At 40.4% G+C, this 25845-nt stretch overlaps 1 protein-coding gene across 1 annotated transcript in view; it reads right to left on the reverse strand.

Annotated features, from left to right (window-relative positions):
• The window catches only part of Catsperb (catsper channel auxiliary subunit beta), a 200199-nt gene that overhangs the window by 11789 nt on the left and 162565 nt on the right, over positions 1–25845 (reverse strand). Inside the window, exons 20-24 of the mRNA XM_075947829.1 lie at positions 21530–21865; positions 12126–12265; positions 10418–10615; positions 9096–9206; positions 4225–4335 (exon numbers count right to left, since the gene is read on the reverse strand). Coding sequence (XP_075803944.1) covers positions 4225–4335; positions 9096–9206; positions 10418–10615; positions 12126–12265; positions 21530–21865 — 896 coding nt within the window. The remainder of the gene's footprint in view (positions 1–4224; positions 4336–9095; positions 9207–10417; positions 10616–12125; positions 12266–21529; positions 21866–25845) is intronic.

Here is a 25845-nt window from a genome sequence, read left to right on the forward strand (position 1 = left end):
ACTCCACCAAAGAACTTTTACAGCTGATAAACAGCTTTAGGAATATGACAGGATACAATATCAACTCCAAAAAATCAGTCGCCCTCTTATACACAAAGGATATGGAAGCAGAGAGGGAAATCAGAGAAGCTTCATCATTCATGGGATCATGGGATGTACTCACTTATAATTGGTTTCTAGCCATAAATAAAGGTCATTGAGTGTATAATTTGTGCTCCTAAATAAGCTAAATATGAAGGTGAACCCAAAGAAAACATATAGTTATTATCCCTGCTATGGGAAATAGACAAGATTGCTGGGCAAAAAATTGGGAACTTGGGGGTGGGGTGGGATGAAGGTAAGGGGAGATGGGGAGAGAAAAATGAGAAGGGGAGGATGGGGGGAACTTCGGGAAATGGGATGATTGGGGATAAAACAAAGCTGGATAGAGGAGCAGGGAATCACATAACTTAATAAAGGGAACCACCTTAGGGTTGGTAAGAGATTTGAACCTAGAGTGGCTCCCAGGTGCCCAGGGCAATGTCCCCAGTTAGTTCCTTGGGCAGCTGAGGATAGGGAACCCGAAATGACCCTATCCTATAGCCATACTGATGAATATCTTGCATATCACCATAGAACCTTCATCTAGCGATGGATGGAGATAGAGACAGAGACCCACACTGGAGCACTGGTCTGAGCTCCCAAAGTCCCAATGAGGAGCAGAAGGAGGGAGAACATGAGCATGGAAGTCAGGACCATGAGAGGTGCACCCACCCACTGAGACAGTGGGGCTGATGTATTGGGAGCTCACCAAGGCCAGCTGGACTGTGACTGAAAAAGCACGGGATAAAACCGGACTCTCTGAACATGGCGGACAATGAGGGCTGATGAGAAGCCAAGGACAATGGCATGGGGTTTTTTTCCTACTTCATGTTCTGTCTTTGTGGGGGCTTAGCCAGTTTGGATGTTCACCTTTCTAGACCTGGATGGAGGGGGAGGACCTTGGACTTTCCACAGGGCAGGGAACCCTGACTGCTCTTCGGACTGGAGAGGGAGGGGGAGAGGGGGAGGAGGAGGGGGAGGGAAATGGGAGGCTGGGAGAAGTCAGAAATTTTTTTTCAATAAAAAAATGTAATGTATAATTAAGAAATAAAGGTTAATGGATAATCATCTGTTATAGTCAAGCTTGTAGTCATGTTAGTTAGCCTTTCTAGATATATAGAGATATATTTCAATTAGATAGGTATTCTTCAATCCTTTCAAAGACTTAACAGAATATGGCATTTAAATGTTTGAAAAACTTAGGACTTTTCATGACAAAGAGACACATCTGCTCCTGGAAGCACCAATTATTTCAAGAGGAAGATGGGCATTGAAGAGAAGCCTTATGGAGTTTGCTAGCCATTTGGGCAAGAGACTGCTCTTTTCTGGACTGCTTGATGTTATGCTATATAAACTAGACATGCAGGACCCACAGAAAAATAACTGCTGATCTAGCCTAAAGGACAGATGGTCCTTTAGGGTTCCTGCTTCATAAAAGAGTCTGCCAGACATTCTGCAGGACACAGAGGAAAGTGACTGACAAACTTCCAATATAGGTGGAACTGTCTTTAAAATTCTTGCTGTATGGAAAAGTCTGCCAGATACTACAGGCCTGTAGGCTGAAGCTGAGTACCCCAATGATACAGAAGAACTTGGGGTGACTGTCCAGGCAGCAAGATGTCTCTGTCAATTCTAGAATTTTGGAAGTTGCTTACAATGTACTTACTGTTAACTTAGGTAATATTACGTCCTTCTGGGGTCTTTGACGAAGTAGAAGAATAGATAGTTATAGTTATAATATTCTTTAATTATGATAAAAGATAAAGCAGATATAAATATTGTAACTATAATTCTTGATGATAACTGTTTTGTTATATGTAGTTTTGATATGTTAAAGTTAAAACCTTCCTTTTCTTTAGACAGAATAAGGGAGGTGATATGGGATTCCCCTCTGTATGCTGAGAATACCACTGGTTAATAAAGACTCTGCTTTGGGCCTATTGAAGTGCAGACTAGGGTAAGGCAGGAATTCCAAGCAGTTAGAGGAGGAAAGAGTAGGCGGAGTCAGAGAGGCTATGTAGCCAGCCAATAGAGGAGAAAGACACCTGGGCGTTAGTACTGGTAAACCACGACCCTCGTGGTAAAATATAAAATAACATAAATGGATTGATTTTAGATGTAAGAGCTAGCTAGAAATATGTTTAAGCTATTGGTCAAACAGTATTGCAATTAATATAGTTTCTGTGTGATTATTTCAGGTCTGGGCAGCCGGGAAATAAACAAGCAGCTTCCATCAACAGATCCACAGCCAAGCACTAGAATGAGCTCCAGGAGTCCTACTGAAGAAAGGGAGAAGGGACTGTAGAATACAGGGGGGTCAAGGTCATGACAGAGGAATGAATATCGGCAGGTGACCTGAGATCCTGGGAGCTCATGGACTCTGGACCAACAGTTAGGGATCCTGCATAGGACCAACCTAGACCCTCTGCCTCTGTGTGATAGTTGTATAGCTTGGTCTGTTTGTAAGGCTCCTAGCAGTGAGATCAGGACTTGTTCCTGACATTTAGCTCACATTTGGAAACCTGTTCCCCATCCTGGATTACCTTGCCCAAGGTTGATACAGGGGGAGAAGCTTGGTCCTACCTCAACTTGATGTGTCATGCTTTGTTGACTTTCATGGAAGGTCTGACCTTCCTGAATCAAAGAGGAGTAGATGGGAAAGACTTTGATAGCAGGGGGTGGAGGGAACTGCAGTCAGCGTGTAAAATAAATTTAGAAAAATAATCAGTGAGCTCACTGGATCCATGTATCTCTAATGCCTGAACACCGGGATTGCAGAGACATGTGGCCATGCCCAGCAATTGCATGAAGGCGGGTGTTAAAACTCATGTCCTTTTCCTTTTAGAGTGAGTGCTTTTATCCACAGAACCATCTCTCAGACCCCAGAACTTATTTGCTTAACTAACCAATTATACTGCCTTTTTTTGCATATTTGCTCATGTGTGGTGTTTGTTCATGTAGGTGTGCATATTGCATGCATTCAAGGGTATGAAGGAGCATATGTCCTTTGTGTGTCTTCCTTGATCACTTGCTACTTTATTTGCTTAGGTGGGGTCTCTTGCTGACCCCAGAGCTTACCACTTTGGCTCATCTAGCTAGCTGTCTAGCCTGGAGATCACCTACTTCAGTCTGTCAAGTACTAGCATCACAGGTGAGTCAACAAATGCATTCAGTTTTCTATAGGTGCTGAGGATCTTAACTGTTGTTTCCATGCGTGGGTAGGAAGCACTCTGTCCTCTTGAGTTAACACCGCAGATCTCTTATATTGTCATTGTTTGTGACTACTGCTGGACTGAACTCTGGATTACAAAGACTTTAAACTTTATGCTCAAGAACATGGAATACTAGCTGTAAAACTTTGTAATGTACCAGATTTCACCATTATATGGTATTGTGCTTCATTAGTTATACATCGTTGTCACACAGACATGTGTGTCCACCTATGTATTTTTATATGCATTGCATGCAATGGAGAAGTCAGGGCAGGTATTTGTTTTACTCAGGGTTAAGTCTACTTAATTCCTGTAGGTACAAAAGTCCAATACTTTTAGCTATGTCATATTTAGTTCTAAGTCATAATAGGCATTATTTCCACTTGTGAGATTTAATTATTATTATTATTTTAAAGATATGTTTTAATGTATACAGGTTTTTGCCTGCATGTCTGTCTCTAAATTGTATCCATACAGTGCCTGTGGAAGCCAGAAGAAGGCAACAGATCTTCAAGAACTAGAGTTATATAAGTTTGTGAGCTGCCTTGGGTTCTGGAAATTGAACCTGGGTCCTCAGCCAAAGCATCAAGTACTCTTACCCACTCAGCTCTGCCTCTAACCCCCATGTCTGTGTTTTCATGTCTAACTAAAAGGCACCTTTCCAATCATGGGAATAGGAAACACGTCATCATCAGGTAATTACAAATTATCTTACCTGGGCTGGAGAGATGGCTCAGTGATTAAGAGCATTGCCTGCTCTTCCAAAGGTCCTGAATTCAATTCCCAGCAACCACATGGTGGCTCACAACCATCTATAATGAGGTCTGGTGCCCTCTTCTGGCCAGCAGGCATACACACAGACAGAATATTATATACATAATAAATAAATCAATAAATAAATAAATAAATATTTTTTAAAAATTTATCTTACCTTTTCTTTGCAATCTGAGACATCAAGATAATCGGAAAGCTTATGTTTCTCTGAGCAGTTGCACATTTCCCGATTGGTAGCGTTAGCACACTGTTTGTATTTGCCAGTTTCCTGTAGACAGAAGTAACAAAGGGTGACCTGTTTTCATCATTTTTAGTTTTTCCAAGTTAAGTGCTTAGGAAATATTTACAATCTGAATAATAAAATTTCAAGAAAAGAAGAAAATTCACTAATGATACAATAAGAGGCTGTGAGTGTGGAGATCTGTACACAGTGCTTGCCCAGGAGGGATTATCAAAGTAGTAATGCAACAATATTTCTGCATTGTAACCTAACAAAAATTCTTTCAGTTTACTCATCGACATCCTGCTCAGAAACACTGCACAAAAGACACAACGCCCTTTCTGTGACGTCATTTCATAGCAGTTCCTCTGACTAGACTGAAAGCCCATGAAGACACCAGGTATCATGCATGTGTGGGCAGTCACTTAGAGAATGCTGACCAGTGTCTGATAACACTGACGTGCTGATGTGGACAACTGTCACATCCCCAAAACTTGCATTACAAACCTTCTTCACGGGTAGCTGTGCTGACACATGTCAGTACACTCAGCACTTCGACTCGGCACTTTGATCAGAAGTACCAAGTCAGCCTGTGCTACATTGCAAGTTTGAGCCAGCCTGGACTATAAAGCAAGACCTTGTTCGACAACACAAAACAAAATAAACCAAGGGTCAGATGTCACTCTTAATTACTTGGTATGAATTATACATATTTCCAACTTAACACCCAGGGAAATCGTGGGGAGGGGAACTCCAGGAAAGTAAGAATATACATGCAATGGTTATAGTAATAAAACAGGTTTTATCTTTGGGAGAAAATGGAGTTGGAAAACTCAGTGTCTTAGTGATTCACTGTTGGAGCAGAATTTCTTGCCCTTAAATCCAAGATTCTGCAAGAGGTGTGTTAACCTCTGGATATTCTGTGTGTATACAAACATGCATGCAATGTATATTATTAGTTTGTTCAACTCTTGTTTTTTTTTTTCAAACAGTGTCTATCTCTGAAACAAAAAGAAGCCTCAGACTGGCATTATCACTCAGGCTGATGTCAAACTCCTGACATTTCTGACTTTGGCTTTTGAACTGCGGAAATTACGTGTGTGTATGTGTGTATGTGTGTGTACCATCATGATACATTTATTCAACAATTTCTGAACACTCCTTTGTCTGATATTCATTGGACTACTGGGGATATAGTAAAAATAAGTCAAAAACAAACACAACCCTTGGCTGGCATGTCCAAGACTTTGCCTTGACCATCAATAACAGGAAAATAAAGCAAATCAAAAAGAAATAAGTCTTGTTTTATGGGCTTACTTCCTTGTGGTGTCAGAGAGACACAAAAATAAAACAAAGGAGTAAAATGTCTAGAATAGTAATACACGATATGGAGAAAACAGGAAGAAATAGAGAATCAGGGAATGTGGAGCTGGAGTTATCATTCTACATGGACTGCTCACTTTAAGCAGAGCATTAAAGCCAAAGCCTGACAAAGGGGACTGTGAGGTGACGTCTGACAGAAGATGAAAGGCTCTTCTGCAGCTGCAAAGGCCTGGGGTGACATATATCAGAGAAACAGAGAGGAGGCCACCCTGGCTAGGACAGAGTGAGCTGGGGGCAGTCATGTGGAAGAACGATGCAGAAACAGAGATTATAAGGGGACCGGTGAAGGGGAAGACCCTCAGCCCAGAACCTAATCTGTATTTCTCTTTGGCTTATAGCCAAGAACTTAAACAAATATGAAAAAAATCAAATATATAGGGATTTTGTACAAAGACAATAATCCTTTTTCTGAGTGATCTGTCACACCAGAATATTGAAACAAGAGGACCGGGTGTGCCTAGGGCCAAATTCACGTGGCCTTTGAGTTGAACTACAATAGCATGGCATTCTCACCCTGAAAATTGAACAATGAACCTCACAAACACCCTTAACCTTTCATTCACAAAAGGAAATTCTCTCACTTGACCAGGCTGGACCTGTCAAGCCCTCGACTTGACACCTCACAGAGATGCGTCTGCCTTTGTCCCTAGCATGCTGGAATTGGTGGCCCCCGACACATCAGACAAAAAGGAAATACTTAAGGGAGATAAACCAGCAAGTGCATATGCTATTGAAAAGCTTACTTTTAAAGCCTGATCTGATTTTAAATTTCATTTAGTCTTTGACATGGCGGCAAATAGCATCTTTTAGCAATGTAATTTTTCCGGTCATAATCATAACTATGACACTTAACGTCCCTTTCTTTGAAAAATAGAGGTTAACAATGCTAAAGTCTAAGGTGTGCAGCATGAATTGACTTCACTATCCACACTGTGTGCTTTTTGGGTCGGACTCTTGCTGGAATGCTCTTCTGTGGCTTCAGTCAGTGGAGGGCCTAAGGGGGAATTCCTCAGGCTTTGTCTCCCTGACTTCATTGACAAGAGTCAGGTGTGAAGCCAAAGCCAAGTTTTCCCTTTAGAATGCTGCAAGCCATGGAATCATCCAGTAATTACTCAGCCGCATTTCTCAAGGTCAGCCCATCAGAGTCAGGGACTCTGTACTGGAGGATGAGGCCACCATGCAAGCATGTTGGAATTAATGCCTTGTGAATAAAGTGACTGTTTCTTGCTGTAGATTTCTCTTTGTAGCTTAGCCCCTTCTGTTACAGATTTGGGGCTTATCTCCCACAGTTCAGAACTAGTTGATCCTTTATTGGGCACAATTTCCCCTAGACAACTGGGGTTTATGGATGACAGTTCCTAACTTTGTGTGAAAATAATCACACAATCAAGACACCTTCTTCCCACTACCAGGTCTCTGTTCCTTTCTTCAGTGTAAATGCAGAGATCGGCTTTCCTGAAATTATCTTTATTGGCAATGTTTAGGATCCAGGCAAATGTATTCCATTTAAGACATTCCCAGATATCCAAGGGCATAAAATTATTACATGCCCAAAGCTGCATGGATAGATAGAAAAAATAAGCGTGACCTGGTTTTACCTCACAATAGATTTAAAAAAAAAATTGATCTCAAACTAACCTTTTATTAAAAGACTCCTAACTCCCCATGCTCACTTCACCTCAATTCTCTGATGATTTTAGTTCAGGAGATTTACTACTTATTTCTTACTCTCAGAGAAAATAATTAACCATCAACCCCCAGCGTTGAAGAGGACGAACCTCCACTGGTGACTCTGATCGGCATCAAACCCTGGATCTGATCATTTAGAGGCTTGGGTCTCCTCTGTGTTCCAACTGCTTAGAGAAAGTGGTGTAAACTTCCAATCTAAAAGGCCCTTAGAATTTGCAACTTTTGGCAAAAGTGCTAATGGACCAACGGCCATAAAATTTCACTTGTCTGTTTATTATATAGGCTGACTGGTCACTCTCTATGCCTGGAAGATTTTATGGTCTTTATAGCTAGGTAAGAACAAAAAGTGAACAGAAGCTGGAACAGAAGTATCTCAGAAGTTAGAAGAGATAGGAAAATGAAGAAGGGGGAGGAGGAGATAGCAGAGAATTGGAATTAAGACAGAGAACTAGAGCTGAGAAATTAGAGACAGTTAGGAAAGAAGAATAGAATGGAGGCCAAGGAAGAGAGAACAAACAGACATGTGCGGGAGAATCGCATGTGAGTTAATTCATTCATCTGCGGGAGAATCGCATGTGAGTTAATTCATTCATCTGCGGGAGAATCGCAGGTGAGTTAATTCATTTTCTCCCTCGTCTCCTTAGTTATATTTTCATTGCCAACTGCAGCACCTTAGCTGGACCTTGAACGGATCTGAGGGGCTGGTACCCCCAATTTTGAATGTGACTGGCAGATGTTAATCATTCTCAGCAAGAGAAATGCTAATTTTCTGTAGTGCATGCTGGTCTCTTTGCACAGCAGGCACCAGAGGCTCCCCAGATCATCTGCCTTTTCTCTGAGCCCTATGCCTCCCTGTGTTCTGTCATGCTCATTCCTCCTGGAGAAAGGTGGTGCCAAGGCCAAGGAGCCAGCCTCTTTTCTAGTACTAACATGGCAGGACACCATTCAGTTTACAAGGCTGAAAGACATGAGCTGGGTCTAAGCCCTCCTCTCAGAAAACACAAGGCTCTTCCTCTACCTGTGGCCTTTAAATCTACATGGGAGCCAAGAATCAAGGAGAGAGTCCGCCTCAGCTTCTTAGCTGCTGTCTTAGTGTTCTATTGCTGGGAGGAGACACCATGACCCACAGAAGGTAGGCTCCAGATTAGAGGTGTGCGCTCAGTCTCAGTCTGGATTAAAGGGCTAAGTCATCCAGCCCCCGCCAACAAGACCACACTTTCTCCAACAAGGCCTCACCTCCTAATAGTGCCCTCCCGATCAGTTTATGGGGGCAATTACATCAAACCACCACAGCTGGAAAGTAGTGTGAGAGTAGCTGAAGGGCCAAAGCAGCAGAGGCTGAACAGGGGACAGCAGTTGTCCTGGAGTAATAAAAGTGGCTGAAATTTCTCTTTAAATCCCAGAACTGTGACGATGCACCATCTAAATAAAGTTTTTCTTCTAAAATTGCAAGTTAGCAAATAAGTATGAATGTATTGTGTCTATCTGTGTGTGTGCATGTGTGTGTGTGTGTGTGATGTGCATATGTCATGGAGTGGGTGGAGTCCAGAGCAAACTAGCAGGAATCAGTTCTTTCCTTCTACAATTTCCTGGGGTTCGAACTGAGGTTCAGTCTTGATGGAGCTAAGCCTTCTCATCAGCATAGTGTTTCTTATAAATATAAGAGTAATATTTTTATAAATATGAGTAAATATAAAACAGACACTACTTAGTCCATTTATAGACAAATTATTTACCTTTGACTTGTGAAATAGATTTCTTGGTATGGGTTTGCTAGGGTCTGCATGATAAAAATTATCTGTGAGTGGAATAGAAATTCCCATATTAGATGGAGGTCTGTAGTTTACCTGCAAGTGATTAAATAAAGAAAGAGGGCCACACGTTATTATTCACCAAAACATCAATATTTTATTTTACCAGACAATCATCCCATGCAAATATTTCCCGTTCAGCCCCAGTATCACAGTCAGTTTCTGCTCTTCAGTAGCCGTACACCTAAGTTTCTGTAGCTCCAAAAATGTTACCCCATGATGATATAATATGAACTCTGTAAAGAGGGGAAATTACTTTTACTACTTAAACAGCTGTCGTGGAATTAATGCAGGTGTGTCCCAGCATTGTAGAGCCATGGCTCAGGGATGTGGTTAGAACATACCTTCAAGTTTTCTTATTTTTCCTGTCACAAAACTAAAAGCAGCACATGAGCTAATTTGTGGTTTTAAAGTTGTCATAAGAATCCCCAAATAAAATAAAACACAAAAAAATGGCTGATCAGATGCCTCAGCTGGAAGCGTCTGCTACACAAGTGTCAGGGCCTGGGTTTGGGTCCCAGTACCCAAGTGGAAAACCAATTCTAGCACAACCCATGGCCCCAATGCTGGGGTCAGAGACAGTCCTATCCTGGGGAGCTTGTTGGCCAGTTCAAGAAAAATGGTGATCTTTAGGCTCAATGGGAGACCTGGTCTTAGAAATCAGACAGAGAAACAATGGGAGAAGACAAGCTGATGTTGACTGCTGGCCTCCACACTACATGAGCAAACATACCTGCACAGACATACCTGCACACACACTTGCACACAAGTATACTGGCCACTCTCATACACAGAAAAACAAAATTAAAGACTCACAAATACTAACAAAACAAAAGCAAAAATTATTATATTGAAATGGGAGAACTGAAAAACATTTTGTAACTTGATCAAGGAAAAATCAAAAAACAAACCCAAACACATAGAAAACTAGGACCAATTAGGTAATTTGTTTGAGACAAGTCACTCTAAAGTAAAATAGCTGCATGAATCACAAAAGCCCAATATTATGCCATCATCGTCTTAATGACACTGACGGTGAAGAGAAGTTAGTAAGAAAAACAATTATTTCAGAAGGTTTTCACAGTTTAGAAATGGACCATCATTATCATGTTCTCAAAACGACCCACAGTTTGAAAATGCTGTAGGTGCTAGAGCACCTCAGACATGCTAAGGCAGAATGGTCATGGAAGCACACAGGAGAGAACTATCGCTTGTTCTCCTATGGGTGCTATAGCTAGATTTCTTACTGGCAGAGTCTTGATCATGTTGAAACCGTGTCTGTCCCTGTGCACGCCGCTAGCCCAGGCTTCATGTGGTATGTGTCGTGAAGGAATGTAGTGCATATCCCTGAGGTAGCCACAGCTGCTCTTCATGGTGAGCACCATGGTAGTGACTGGGCACTCGGTCGATGCTTCCCATATAATCAGGCCTATTGAGGTTGAACCCTGGAAACATCAGAAAATGCAGTTTAGAATCCTGGAAACACCCCAGATACATTATTTTAATTAAACCAGAGAATGACATATGATAGATGTATTTTTGGTTTTCAGTGAATGAGTTAACTAAGCAAGTAGCAAGTCAGCCAAAAGAAAAGAAGAAATATGATACAGAACAACATTAAATTAGGTATTTAAAACTTCCGACATGGACTGAGGTAGTCTCATGTTTTGTTGGTTCTTTTCGTGTGTGTGTGTGTGTGTGTGTGTGTGTGTGTGTGTGTGTTACAGGTCAGAGGACAACTTGCACAAGTTGAGTCTTTTCTCCTGCCTCCACCTTCCAAGTGCTGGGACCACAAGCATGCATTAACGTCCCTGAGATATTTGATGCTGGGATCTAATCCCTGGCTTTATGCCAGCCAGTCAAGCACTTTCCCAACTGAGCCACAGTTCCAATCCCTAGTGCTCTTGTCTTGGAGTTTGTCAATACTGTTTTTTTGTTTTCTAATTCCCAGGGTGGGACTTGTTACCTCTGTTAATCTAATTAACAAAATATTTCTTAGTGAGCTCATAGGCCAACCTGATTTTACAAGTTCATTGACACAGCTCTCCCAGGTGATTGTAGATTATGTCAAGTAGGTAGATAAAGCTGAGCATTAGAGCCCAAGTGTCACTTTGGGAGGGGACATAAACTGCCCATTTGAGTAGTATTACCAAACCAAATCTGATGCAAAAATGTAATCAAATTTATTTAAGCTAAGTACTATACTATCAATAACCACATAAAATAAGATAGCTAAAATTAATGTGGCTCAAGGTTCAAAACATTTCAAGTAAAAAATAATGAAACAAGGAGGGGCAGGGTATGGAGAAAAAACTAAAAGAAGACGAAGAAAAACAGAAAATGAAGGGGGGCATAAAAGTGCTAGAGAGAATTTCTGATTAACAATGAAGAGAACAGAAAAGATAAAATCAGGAAAAAAAGGTTTAGAAATATAAAAATATGAAAGGTTTTTTTCTTCTAAGATCCTCTTACTATGTAGCCCTGAGTGGCCTGGAACTCACCGTGTAGACCAGGCTGGTCTCAAACTCTCAGAGATCTCTGCCTGCTCCTGCCCCCCAGAGTGTTGGAATTAAAGATATGCAATACTCCTGTCCAGAATGCCTATGTAACATTTCTTTTTCTTTTTTCTTTTTCTTTTTTTTTTTTTTTTTGGTTTTTTCAAGACAGGGTTTCTCTGTGGCTTTGGAGCCTGTCCTGGAACTAGCTCTGTAGACCAGGCTGGTCTCGAACTCACAGAGATCTGCCTGCCTCTGCCTCCCGAGTGCTGGGATTAAAGGCGTGCACCACCATCGCCTGGCTGTAACATTTCTATATCCTTCACCCTGTCTTATAAAATACCACACATGTTAAGGCTACTTACTCTTGATGGAAGGATTAAGTTTGTCTTTTATAGCTACTATGTCTATATTTTCTACAGGTAATAGATTGTTTTATAATTTTAAAAATTTCTCTTACTTTATGGAAATAATTGCTAGCTACTTCAACCTTCAAATGGTAGCTATCAACGAAGTCAAAATGTCCTTCTACCTTAACGTTCAATATCGATGGGTTTCCAACAACTACAATGACTGGTGGGACCTCAAGTATTCTCAGACCTGTGGAAACAGTGCCAAAAGCTAACATTACCAAACGAAAATTATAAGAAGAACTGAATAGTGATTGGCATCTTAATAGTCCTTAGGAAGTTTATCTTCACAGATATTTTCCTCAGAAAATTTATTGTCCCTTCTCCTCCTCGTTTCTCATCCAAATTGTCACATGGACAGCAAGGTCACTTGGGTACATCTGATTATGTGTGGGACCAGGCAGGAATTTGTAGGTACAATCACCTACAACTATGGAGCTGAGAAAGCTAATGCCCTTATATGACTATTACTATCCCTGCAAAGAGTTTGTGTGTGCTGGGAACTGAACTCAGTTCTCTAAAGAGCCATGTGAGCTGCCTGTCCAGTCTCCCTCAGAAACTTGTCCGTGAGACTTACTGGTTTGGGAAAACCTCCTCCAAAAAACCTTAGGAATCAGACAAAACATCCCAGGCTCTCTGACTTGCTCTTTATAGTAACCTAGGGTGAACTTCGTTCACTGCAATATCAAGTTTTCTGCCCTCTTTTGAACAATGCATGATCTTGAAATGTGCATATTCAAGAATGTTTCCACCTAACAATACTCCTGGGTGAAGTATGTGTAAGTATGAATAAGTGGGTATATCATGTTCAAGGATGTTTCTATCTAATGACACTCCTGTGTGGGGTATGTATAAGTATAATCTCATACTCAAAGATGTTTCTGTCTAGCAACACTCCTATGTGAAAGTCAAGCATTTTTGCTTTTTTCCCCCAGGGAGAAATTGCTTTGGAAATATTCACAGTATGTATATCATGTTCAAGGATGTTTCAATCTAACAATAGTCCTATGTGAAGTTTTCTCAGGAAAGGAAAAAAAAGTCAAGCCTTTTTGCTTCTTTCCCCTGGGGAGACTGTGCTTTGGAAATATTCAATGTATCCTTCCTTGTTGGGTAGAGAAAGCCTTTCCTTCAGTCTGTTATCTCTTGGCATTGGTTATTGAACTTGGGCCCACACAGAGGCAAAGCCGAGGCAGTTAGTGACAGCCAAGGGATAGAAGATAAAGAACTCTGGGCCCCTTACCTCTTCATAGAAAAGCGTTAGCTAGAGAAGTTTAGATAGTATGAATTTTGGATGTTACACATTAGTGTCTTCGTGTTTGTTTTTACGTAGGTAAGACCTCTGCTATGTGAGCTGTAACAGTTGTGCTTGCCATTTGGTAGACCTTAAAAGCTTTGCTAAAAGCACTGAGTCTTCACTTGAACTTGCGGACATCTGAAGAGTGACTCAATGTGCTCTCGACCCGCGGCAGGAGTCCGGACACAGAGCAGGGACATTCCCCGACTCCCTTCATTCCCTGGTCATTCAGCAGGGGCTGTTCCCCTCTGCTGGGGCCTCTCTCTCCCTAACCCATCCCAGTTTGCAGCCAGGAACCTTCTCCCTTTTTCCTCCCTTCTGCGGGGCCACGGGATCCACCAGCTCAGCCTGTTTGGGTGCTGGGACTGGGTGCTGAGGGCAAAGGGGCCGGCGGGAATTGCTTGGCTTCAATACCCTGTCTGCAGCAAGGTAGGCCCTTTATTCACGAGGTTCCTGGCCACCAAGGGAACCTGATCCTGTTCCATAAGATCCATAGGATAGCATTTGGAGGAAGAGATAGGCAGGTGCCAAGGCAAGAGTTCCTCCACCAATCTGAAAAACAACATAAAAACACCAGAACCCAGACAACAGAAGGTCTTGAACACCCTAATCCAGAAGAAGGGGAAAAATTGACATTTTGAAAGCGATAGAGTCCCTTAAACAGCATGTAAAAAACACCCTTATAGAAATGGATGAGAAGTATAACAAAAAGTTTGAAGAAATGAGTAAATACGTAAATGATACCCTGGGAAACCAAGAAAAAACAATCAAGCAGGTAATGGAAACAGTTCAAGAATTGAAAACTGAAATGAAGACAAGGAAGAAAACACAAACCGAGTGCCAATTGGATATGGAAAATCTAGGGCAACGAACAGAGACTAAAGAAACAAGCATAACTAATAGAATACAAGAGATAGAAGAAAGAATGTCAGACTCTGAAGACACCATTGAGAAAATAAACGCACTGATCAAAGAAAACAGCAAATCCAACAAATTCTCATCACAAAACATTCAGGAAATATGGGACACAATAAAAAGACCAAACCTAAGAATAATTGGGATAGAAGAAGGAGAAGAATTACAGCTCAAAGGCCCAGAAAATTTATTTAACAAAATTATGGGAGAAAACTTTCCCAACAAAAAGAAAGATATTCCTATGAATATTCAAGAAGCATACAGAACACCAAATAGACTGGATCAAAAAAAAATCCCCTCGCCATATAATAATCAAAACACAAAATATACAGATTAAAGAAAGAATATTAAGAGCTGCAGGGGAAAAAGGTCAAGTTACTTATAAAGGTAAACCTATCAGACTTACACCAGACTTCTCTATGGAAACCATGAAAGCCAGAAGGTCCTGGATAGAGGTACTTCAGGAACTAAGAGACCATGGATACAATCCAAGACTACTATACCCAGCCAAGCTTTCGTTCACCATCAATGGAGAAAACAGAATATTCGAGGATGAGAACAAATTTAAACAATATGTAGCCACAAACCCAGCCTTACAGAAAGTAATAGAAGGAAAATCACAACTCAAGGAATCCAACATTGCCAACACTGCCTATAATAACTCAGACAACTAGCAACCCTTCACCAGCAAAACTTAAAGAAAGGGAACACACAAACTCTACTACGAAAAAACAAAATAACATCCAGAGTCAACAACCACTGGTCATTAATATCACTTAATATCAGTGACTCAATTCACCTATAAAAAGGCACAGGCTAAGAGATGGATATGAAAACAGGGTCCAACATTCTTCTGTTTACAAGTAACACACCTCAACCACAAAGATAGACATCTACTCAGAGTAAAGGGTTGGGAAAAGGTTTTTCAAGCCAATGGACCTAAAAAACAAGCAGGTGTGGCCATACTAATTTCTAACAAATCTGACTTCAAACTAAAATCAATGAGAAGAGATAGAGATGGTCATTTTACACTCATAACAGGAACAATTCATCAAGATGAAGTCTCAATCATGAATATCTATGCCCCTAATATAAAGCACCCACTTTTGTAAAAGAAACATTACTAGAACTCAAGGCAGACATCAAACCTCACACACTAATATTAGGAGACTTCAACACACCTCTCTCACCAATGGATAGGTCAATAAGACAGAAACCTAATAGAGAAATAAGAGAATTAATGGAGGTAATGAAGCAAATGGACTTAACAGACATCTACTCAAATAGGAAAGAATATACCTTCTTCTCTGCAACTCATGGAACCTTCTCGAAAAATGACCACATACTCGGTAACAAAGCGAACCTCCACAGATACAAAAAAATTTTAGTGACCACATGTGTTTTATTGGATCACCATGGATTAAAGTTAGAATTCAACATCGAGACTACTCCCAGCAAGCTGACAAACTCATGGAAACTGAACAGTCAACTCCTGAACCATACCTGGATTAAGGAAGAAATTAAGAAAGAAATTAAAGTCTTCCTTGAATTTAATGAAAATAAAGAGACAACATACTCTAACCTATGGGACACGATGAAAGCAGTGCTAAGAGGAAAGTTCATAGCACTAAGTGCCCACTTAAAGAAAACGGAGAAAGCACACATTGGAGATTTAACAGCACACCTGAATGCTCTAGAAAAAAAAAGAAGCAGACTCACCTAGGAGGAGTAGAAGACTGGAAATAATCAAACTGAGGGATGAAATCAACAAAATAGAAACACAGAAAACAATCCAAAGAATCAGTGAAACAAAAAGCTGGTTCCTGGAGAAAATCAACAAGATTGGCAAACCTTTATCGAAACTAATCAAACGGCAGAGAGAGAACACGCAAATAAATAAGATCAGAAATGAAAAGGGGGACATAACCACAGACACAGAGGAAATTCAGAGAATCTTTAGATCTTACTATAAAAGCCTGTATTCCACAAAACTGGAAAATGCAAAAGAAATGGACATCTAGACCAGGTGAACAATCTAAATAGACCTATTAGTCGCGAAGAATTAGAAACTGTTATCAAAAATCTCCCTTCCAAAAAAAGCCCAGGACCAGATGGTTTCAATGCAGAATTCTACCAGAACTTCCAAGAAGAGCTAATACCTATACTCCTTAATGTATTTCACAATATAGAAACAGAAGAGTCATTGCAAAATTCCTTTTATGAAGCTACAGTTACTCTGATACCAAAACCACACAAAGACCCAACCAAGAAAGAGAATTACAGGCCTATCTCACCCATGAACATTGACGGAAAAATTCTCAATAAAATACTGACAATTTTTGCGTCGAAGGATGCAAAAATTCTCAATAAAATACTAGCAAAGTTTGGATGTTCACCTTCCTAGACATGGACGGAGGGGGGAGGATCTTAGACTTTCCACAGGGCAGGGAACCTTGACTGCTCTTTGGAATGGAGAGGGAGGGGGAGAGGAGTGGGACAGGGGGAGAAGGGTGTGAGGAGGGGAGGGAAATGGGAGGCTAGGAGGAGGCAGAATTTTTTTTTCTTTTTCTCAATAAAAAAAAAAAATAAAATAAAATACTGGCAAACCGAATCCAAGAACACATTAGAAAAATTATCCATTATGATCAAGTAGGCTTCATCCCAGAGATGCAGGGATGGTTCAACACACACAAATCTATCAATGGAATCCAGCATATAAATAAACTGAAAGAAAAAAACCATATGATCATTTCATTAGATGCTGAAAAAGCATTTGACAAAAAATCAACATCCCTTTATGATAAAGGTCTTGGAGAGAGTAGGGATATCTAAATATAATAAAAGCTATTTACAGCAAGCCGACAATTAACATTAAATTAAGTGGAGAACTACTCAAAGCCATCCCACTAAAATCAGGAACACGACAAGGATGTCCACTCTTTCCATACCTCTTCAATATAGTGCTTGAAGTTCTAGCAACAGCAATAAGACAACATAAGGGGATCAAGGGGATTCTATTGGAAAAGAAGAAGTTAAACTGTTGTTATTTGCAGATGATATGATAGTATACATAAGCGACCCCAAAAACTCTACCAAAGAACTCCTACGCTGATAAACACCTTTAGTGATGTGACAGGATACAAGATCAACTCCAAAAAATCAGTTGCCCTCCTATACACTAAGGATAAGGATGCAGAGAGGGAATTCAGAGAAGTATCACCTTTCACGATAACCACAAGTAGCATAAAATATCTTGGGGTAACTCTGACCAAGGAAGTGAAAGATCTATTTGACAAGAACTTTAAGTCTTTGAAGAAAGAAATTGAAGAGGATGCCAGAAAATGGAAGGATTTCCCTTGCTCTTGGATTGGGAGGATCAACATAGTAAAAATAGCAATTCTCCCAAAAGCAATCTATAGATTCAATGCAATCCCCATCAAAATCCCATCAAAATTCTTCACAGACCTTGAGAGCACAATAATCAACTTTACATGGAAAAACAAAAAACCCAGGATAGCCAAAACAATCTTATACAATAAAGGAACTTCTGGAGGCATTACCATCCCTGACTTCAAACTCTATTAGAGCTTCAGTATTGAAAACTGCTTGGTATTGGCATAAAAACAGAGAAGTCGATCAATGGAATTGAGTAGAAGACCCGGATTTTAACCCACAAACCTATGAACACCTGATTTTTGATAAAGGAGCTAAAAGTATACAATGGAAGAGAGCATCTTCAACAAATTGTGCTGGCAGAACTGGATGTCAACCTGTAGAAGAATGAAAATAGACCCATATCTATCACCATGCACAAAACTCAAGCCCAAATGGATTAAAGATCTCAATATCAGTCTGAACACACTGAACCTGATAGAAGAGAAAGTGGGAAATACTCTACACCATATGGACCCAGGAGACCACTTCCTACATATAACCCCAGCAGCACAGACATTAAGGGTAACATTGAATAAATGGGACCTCCTGAAACTGAGCAGCTCGGTAAAGCAAAGGACACTGTCACTAAGACAAAAAGACAACCCACTGACTGGGAAAAGATCTTCACCAACCCCGCAACAGACAAAGGTCTGATCTCCAAAATATATAAAGAACTCAAGAAAATAGACTTTAAAATGCTAATTAACCCAATTAAAAAATGGGGCACCGAACTGAACAGAGAATTCTCAACAGAAGAAGTTCAAATGGCCAAAAGACACTTAAGGTCAAGCTCAACCTCCTTAGCGATCAGGGAATTGCAAATCAAAACAACTTTGAGATACCATCTTACACCTGTCAGAATGGCTAAAATCAAAAACACCAATGATAGCCTTTGCTGGAGAGGTTGTGGAGAAAGGGGTACCCTCATCCATTGCTGGTGGGAATGCAAACTTGTGCAACCACTATGGAAAGCAGTGTGGCGGTTTCTCAGGAAATTTGGGATCAACCTACCCTTGGACCCAGCAATACCACTCTTGGGAATATACCCAAGAGATGCCCTATCATACTCTAAAAGTATTTTTTCAACTATGTTCATAGCAGCATTGTTTGTAATAGCCAAAACCTGGAAAAAACGTAGATCCTCTTCAATGGAAGAATGGATGAAGAAAGTGTGAAATATATACATATATTAGAGTACTACTCAGTGGTAAAAAAACAATGACTTCTTGAATTTTACATGCAAATGGATGGAAATAGAAAACATTATCCTGAATGAAGTAAGCCAGACCCAAAAAGATGAACATGGGATGTACTCACTCATAATTGGTTTTTAGACATAAATATAGGACATTGAGCCTATAATTCGCAATCCTAGAGAAGCTTAATAAGAAGGTGAACCCAAAGAAAAACATATGGTTATCCTCCTGGATATTGGACATAGTCAAGATTGCTGGGCAAAAATTTGGGAATGGGGGGTGGGGAGGGATGGGGGAAAGGGGAGATGGGGAGAGAAAAGTGAGAAGGGGAGGATAGGGAGAACTTTGGGGAATGGGATGGTTGGGATAATGGAAGGATGGATATGGGAGCAGGGAAGTATATATCTTAATTAAGGGGGCCATTTTAGGGTTGGCAAAGTCTTGACTCTAGAGGGGTTTCCCAGGGGTTCAGAGAGTTGTACCCAACTAGGTCCTTGGGCAGCTGAGGAGAGAGAGCCTGAAATGGCCCGATCCTATAGCCATACTAACGAATATCTTGCATATCACCATAGAACCCTCATCTGGTGATGGATGGAGATAGAGACAGAGATCCACATTGGAGCAATGGACTGAGCTCCCAAGGTCTAAATGAGAAACAGAAGGAGGGAGAACATGAGCAAGGAAGTCCAGACCATGAGGGGGGCACCCACCCACTGAGACGGTGGGGCTGATCTATTCGGAGATCACCAAGGCCAGCTGGACTGTGACTGAAAATGCATGGGATAAAACTGGACTCACTGAATATGGCAGACAATGAGGATCTGTTGAGAAGCCAAGAACAATGGCACTAGGTTTTGATTCTACTGCATGTACTGGCTTTGTGGGAGCCTAGCTGGTTTGGATGCTCACCTTCCTAGACCTGGATGGAGGGAGGAGGACCTCGGACTGCCCACAGGGCAGGGAACCCTGACTGCTCTTTGGACTGGAGAGGGAGGGGGAGGAGAGGGGGCGTGGAGAGTGGGTGGAGGGGGAGGGAAAACGGAGGCGGGGAGGAGGTGGAAATTTTTAATTTAAAAAATTTAATAAAAGAGAAATTTTTTAAAAAAAATTTTAAAAAAAGAGTGACTCAAATGGGATAAAACGTCTGACATCTCTGACTTGATGTCCCATAACAGACACCTAGAAACTGCTTTTGTTAAAAAGCATAGACTCTCACTAGGTCCAGTAGGACACTAAAAGACAAAATCCTGGCTTTCCCACCTCCACAGAAACCCTGATGAGCAGAGTGTACAGAAGGAAGAGATTATTTCAGTTCAAAGTTCAATGTACAGTCCATTCTGATGGGGAAGTCAAGGTATTTCATCTACAGCCAAGAAGTAGAGAGCAGTACACTAATGCACACCGGTTCTCAGCTTGTTTGTGCCAGTTCACACAGTCTAGGTGAATGGGCCCACCTGCAATTAAGATGGGTCTTCCCACATCGATTAATGTAATCAAGATAATCCCTTGGATGCATGCACAGAGGCCTTTCATTACTCTTGTGTGTACATGATTGTATGTGTGTTCAAGTGTGGTCCACAGATGCCATGGTGAGCTTATGCTGATCAGAGGACCACTTATGGGAATTAATTCTGTCTTTCCATTGTGGGATCCAGAGGCAAAACTCGGGTTGTCTGAGTTGCATGGCAAGTGTTTATATCCACTGAGCCCTTACATTTTTCATTATTATTGTATATTTGTGTACTTACTTACTTTATAATATGTGAGTGTGAGTGAGTGTGTCTTGCGTATTCATGTGAGTGTGTGCATGAGATGGTGTTCTTGGGAAGGCCAGAGGACTACGTTTAGGACTTGGCTCTTCGTTCTCTCCCTTTACTATGTTGATCGTGGTTCTCAGGTAACAGTCTAGGTGGAAAAATGTCCTAATTTGCTAAAACATCTTGGCAGTCTAGGCTTACAGGCTTTTATAATAAATATACTAAAATATAAGATATAGTATAGTATTTTATGTAAAATCCATTTTGGCTTGAATTAAATGCCTACAGTAGGGATTAAAGATATGGCTTAGTGGCTAAAGGCTCTTGAGAATCTTGTAGAGGAACTTGCTTTGATTCCCAGCATGCACATGGTATCTTACAACATGTGTCCTTGAGTTCCAGGGGCGTTGATACTCTCTTTGAACCATGGACAGATATATGGTGAAGATGCATTCAGCCAAAACACTCATAGACACAAAATAAAAGTAAATCTATGTTTTTAAAAAAATACCTAAGACAAATATTTTCATACCAAAGAAATGAAAAGGTTTTCATTTAGAAGGTCAACAAAAATCTATGTTATCCTATGATAGAAGTTTTGACTGCTCATTATCTTCATTTCTTCATTTTATAGAATGATTATTATCTAGACTTTGGAGCAACTATAAACATTAAAAATGTCTATAAAAATTTAATATAGAACCTAGAATGAAGTCATTAACCGTAATTAGAATGTACTTCTGTTAGTAGTAGAATCCTAGCAATCGTGAAAGCCAAAATGAATATCAAAGAGTTATGTTTTATACAAAAGAAAAGAAAAATCTCCTTTTTACGTTCTCAATAAAAATCCAACTTACCACGTGTATTAGGTATCAACTTAAGCTCATAATTCACTTTGTTTCCCAAATCAATATACTTCACAACGTTGGGGGATAACATATCATGATCATTTTGTTGAACCCAATAATTACATGGTCTTAAAATTATGCTCCAATTCCGTCCATTAACTGTGCCAAAGTCAAATAAGTACCAAGAGTGTGCTGGAAAGGTCAAATTTGATGTTACTGTAAGAGGCATAGTGGCCAGCGATAAAGCATTCTTTGAATCTTCAATTTCTGTGATAAGGAAGCTGCTGTAGCCAGGTTTCACCACGGTCTTTTCTATATCTGAACTTTTAAAGATTACTGTATTATCTGGAGATAAAACAGAAGATTTGGTATGAAAGAAAATAGTTAATTTTCACTAAACATATGTGATCATAATTAATGAAGTTTTCATCTGAGTTGTGAAGCTACGGTCATAGTCTGAGAACACATTTTCCAAACTGCAGTTACAACTAAAATACAGTGTTTCACAGGAAGTTCATTAAGAATATGTGCTACACACACATACCAAAATAGAATCAGGAACAGATGAACATCTTAAATAGACCTATACCCCTAAGGAAATAGAAGCATAAAAAGTCTCCCAACTAAAAAGAAGAAAAAGGAAAAAAAGTGAATGGATTTAGTGTAAAACTCTACCAAAACATCAAAGAAGAGCTAATACCTATACTCCTCAAATTGTTCCACACAATAGAAACAGAAGGAACATTGTCAAACTCTCTTTATAAGGCTGCAATTACCCTGATACTCAAACCACATAAAGATGCAACCAAGAAAGAAAATTACAGACCACCACTCTCCCAAACAAACACTGATGCAAAAATGCTCAATAAAATACTGGCAAATCAAATCCAAGAACACATCAACAAAAATCATCCACCATTATCAATTTAGCTTCATCCATGAGATGCAGGGATGGTTCAACATATGAAAATCTGTCAATGTAATCCACCATATAAGTAAACTGAAAGAAAAAAACCATATGATCATCTCATCAGATGCTGAAAAAGCCTTTGACAAAATCCAATGCCCTTTCATGATAAAGGTCTTGGAGAGATCAGGGATAGAAGAAACATATCTAAACATTATAAAAGTAATATACAGCAAGCCGACAGCCAACATCAAATTAAATGGAGAGAAATTCAAAGTGATTCCACTAAAATAAGGAACAAGACATGGTTGTCCACTCTCTCCATATCTATTCAACATAGTACTATAAGCTCTAGCTAGAGCAATAAGACAACAAAAGGAGACCAGGGGGATAAAATTGGAAAGTAAGAAGTCAAATTTTGCTATTTGCAGATGATATGATAGTATACATAGTGACCCCCATTTAAAGAGGGTTGATTTCAAACTGTTATTGCTTGTAGTCAATCTCTTTTGAAAGGAAGGAAGAGGTATATGATATAGAAATGATGGGGAAAACGGTAGATTACTGAATTTACTTTAATCCAAAAAACTGTTAATCTCAAAATATTTTTCATTAGTATGGATTTTAGTTTATTGATATAAATTTAATGTTAAATTTGTTATACTATATGTACATTTCTACTCTTGTTTAACATATGGTGTTTATACAGCTCAATTTAAAATGTAATATATAATTTAAAATGCACATTTACAAAAATACAGTTAGTTATCTATAATAGTCCAACTTAAAGTAATGTTAGTAAGACTTTTTGGATATATAAAGATATACTCCAAATAGTTAATCTTCAAACACTTCAAAGACATACAGGAAAAAGGCATGTAAAAAGGTTTGCGTAACTTAGAATTCTTTTGACATGAGATATATCTGCTCCTAGCAACACTGATCTACTCCTGAGAGGATAGTGGGCACCAAAGACACTCCATATAGAGTTTGTTTTCTTTTTTATTGATTTTTATTGAGTTCAACATTTTCTCTGCTCAACTCCCTACCTCTTCCCTCCCCTTCAGCCCTCTCCCAAAGGTCCCCATGCTCCCAATTTACTCAGGAGATCTTGTCTTTTTCTACTTCCCATGTACACTAAAACTATGTATGTCTCTTTTAGAGTCCTCATTGTTGTCTACTTTCTCTGGGATTGTGAACTGTAGACTGGTTTTCTTTGCTTTTATTTTATTTTATTTTTTTATTTTATTTTTTATTGAGAAAAGGAAAAAAAATTATCCACCTCCTCCCAGCTTCCCATTTCCCTCCCCCTCCTCCCACCATTCTCCCCCTCCCCCAAACTCCTCTCCCCCTCCCTCTCCAGTCCATAGAGCAGTCAGGGTTCCCTGCCCTGTGGAAAGTCCAAGGTCCGCCCCCCTCCGTCCATGTCTAGGAAGGTGAACAACCAAACTGGCTAGGCTCCCACAAAGCCAGAACATGAAGTAGGGTCAAAACCCCATGCCATTGTCCTTGGCTTCTCATCAGCCCTCATTGTTTGCCATGTTCAGAGAGTCCGGTTTTATCCCATGCTTTTTCAGTCACAGTCCAGCTGGCCTTGGTGAGCTCCCAATAGATCAGCCCCCTTGTCTCAGTGGGTGGGAGCGCCCCTTGTGGTCCGGACTTCCTTGCTCATCTTCTCTCTCCTTCCGCTCCTCATTGGGACCTTGGGAGCTCAGACCAGTGCTCCAGTGTGGGTCTCTGTCTCTATCTCCATCCATCACCAGATGAAGGTTCTATGGTGGTATGCAAGATATTCGTCAGTATTGCTATAGGATAGGGTCATTTCAGGTTGCCTATCCTCAGCTGCCCAAGGGACTAATTGGGGACATCACCATGGGCTCCTGGGAGCCACTCTAGGGTCAAGTCTCTTGCCAACCCTAAGGTGGCTCCTTTAACTAAGAATTGTGCTTCCATGCTCCCCGTCCAACCTTCCTTTATCCCAATCCTCCTGTTTCCCCAAGTTCCCCCCCCTCCTTCCCTTCTAACTTTTCTCTCCCCATCTCCCCTTACCCTGATCCCACCCCACCCCCAAGATCCCAATTTCCCCCCCGGCAATTTTGTCTACTTCCCATAGCCAAGAGGATAGCTATATGTTTTTCCTTGGGTTCACCTTCTTATTTAGTTTCTTTAGGTTCACCAAATGTAGACTCCGTGACCCTTATTTATGGCTAGAAACCAATTATGAGTGAGTACATCCCATGTTCATCTTTTTGGGTCTGGGACACCTCACTCAGGATAGTGTTTTCTATTTCCATCTATTTGCATGCAAAATTCGAGAAGTCATTGTTTTTTATTGCAGCGTAGTACTCTAATGTGCATATATTCCATACTTTCTTCATCCATTCTTCCATTGAAGGGCATCTAGGTTGTTTCCAGGTTCTGGCTATTACAAATAATACTGCTATGAACATAGTTAAACAGATGCTTTTGTCATATGATAGGGCATCTCTTGGGTATATTCCCAAGAGTGGTATTTCTGGGTCCAGGGGTAGGTTGATCCCGAATTTCCTGAGAAACTGCCACACTGCTTTCCATAGTGGTTGCACAAGTTTGCATTCCCACCAGCAATGGATGAGGGTACCCCGTCCTCCACAGCCTCTCCCGCACAGGCTGTCATTGGTGTTTTTGACTTTAGCCATTCTGACAGGTGTAAGATGATGTCTCAAAGTTGTTTTGATTTGCATTTCCCTGATTGCTAAGGAAGTTGAGCATGACCTTAAGTGTCTTTTGGCCATTTGAACTTCTTCTGTTGAGAATTCTCTGTTCAGTTCGGTGCCCCATTTTTTAATTGGGTTAATTAGCATTTTAAAGTCTATTTTCTTGAGTTCTTTATATATTTTGGAGATCAGACCTTTGTCTGTTGCGGGGTTGGTGAAGATCTTCTCCCAGTCAGTAGGTTGCCTTTTTGTCTTAGTGACAGTGTCCTTTGCTTTACAGAAGCTTCTCAGTCTCAGGAGGTCCCATTTATTCAATGTTGCCCTTAATGTCTGTGCTGCTGGGGTTATACCTAGGAAGCGATCTCCTGTGCCCATCTGTTGTAGGGTACTTCCCACTTTCTCTTCTATCAGATTCAGTGTGTTCGGGCTGATATTGAGGTCTTTAATCCATTTGGACTTGAGTTTTGTGCATGGTAATAGATATGGGTCTATTTTCATTCTTCTACAGGTTGACATCCAGTTGCGCCAGCACCATTTGTTGAAGATGCTTTCTTTCTTCCACTGTATACTTTTAGCTCCTTTATCGAAAATGAGGTGTTCATAGGTTTGTGGGTTAAAATCCAGGTCTTCTATACGATTCCATTGGTCGACTTCTCTGTTTTTATGCCAGTACCACACTGTTTTCATTACTGTAGCTCTGTAATAGAGTGTGAAGTCAGGGA

Source organism: Microtus pennsylvanicus, chromosome 14 (genome assembly GCF_037038515.1).
Source record: "Microtus pennsylvanicus isolate mMicPen1 chromosome 14, mMicPen1.hap1, whole genome shotgun sequence".
Classification (NCBI taxonomy): Eukaryota; Metazoa; Chordata; class Mammalia; order Rodentia; family Cricetidae; genus Microtus; species Microtus pennsylvanicus.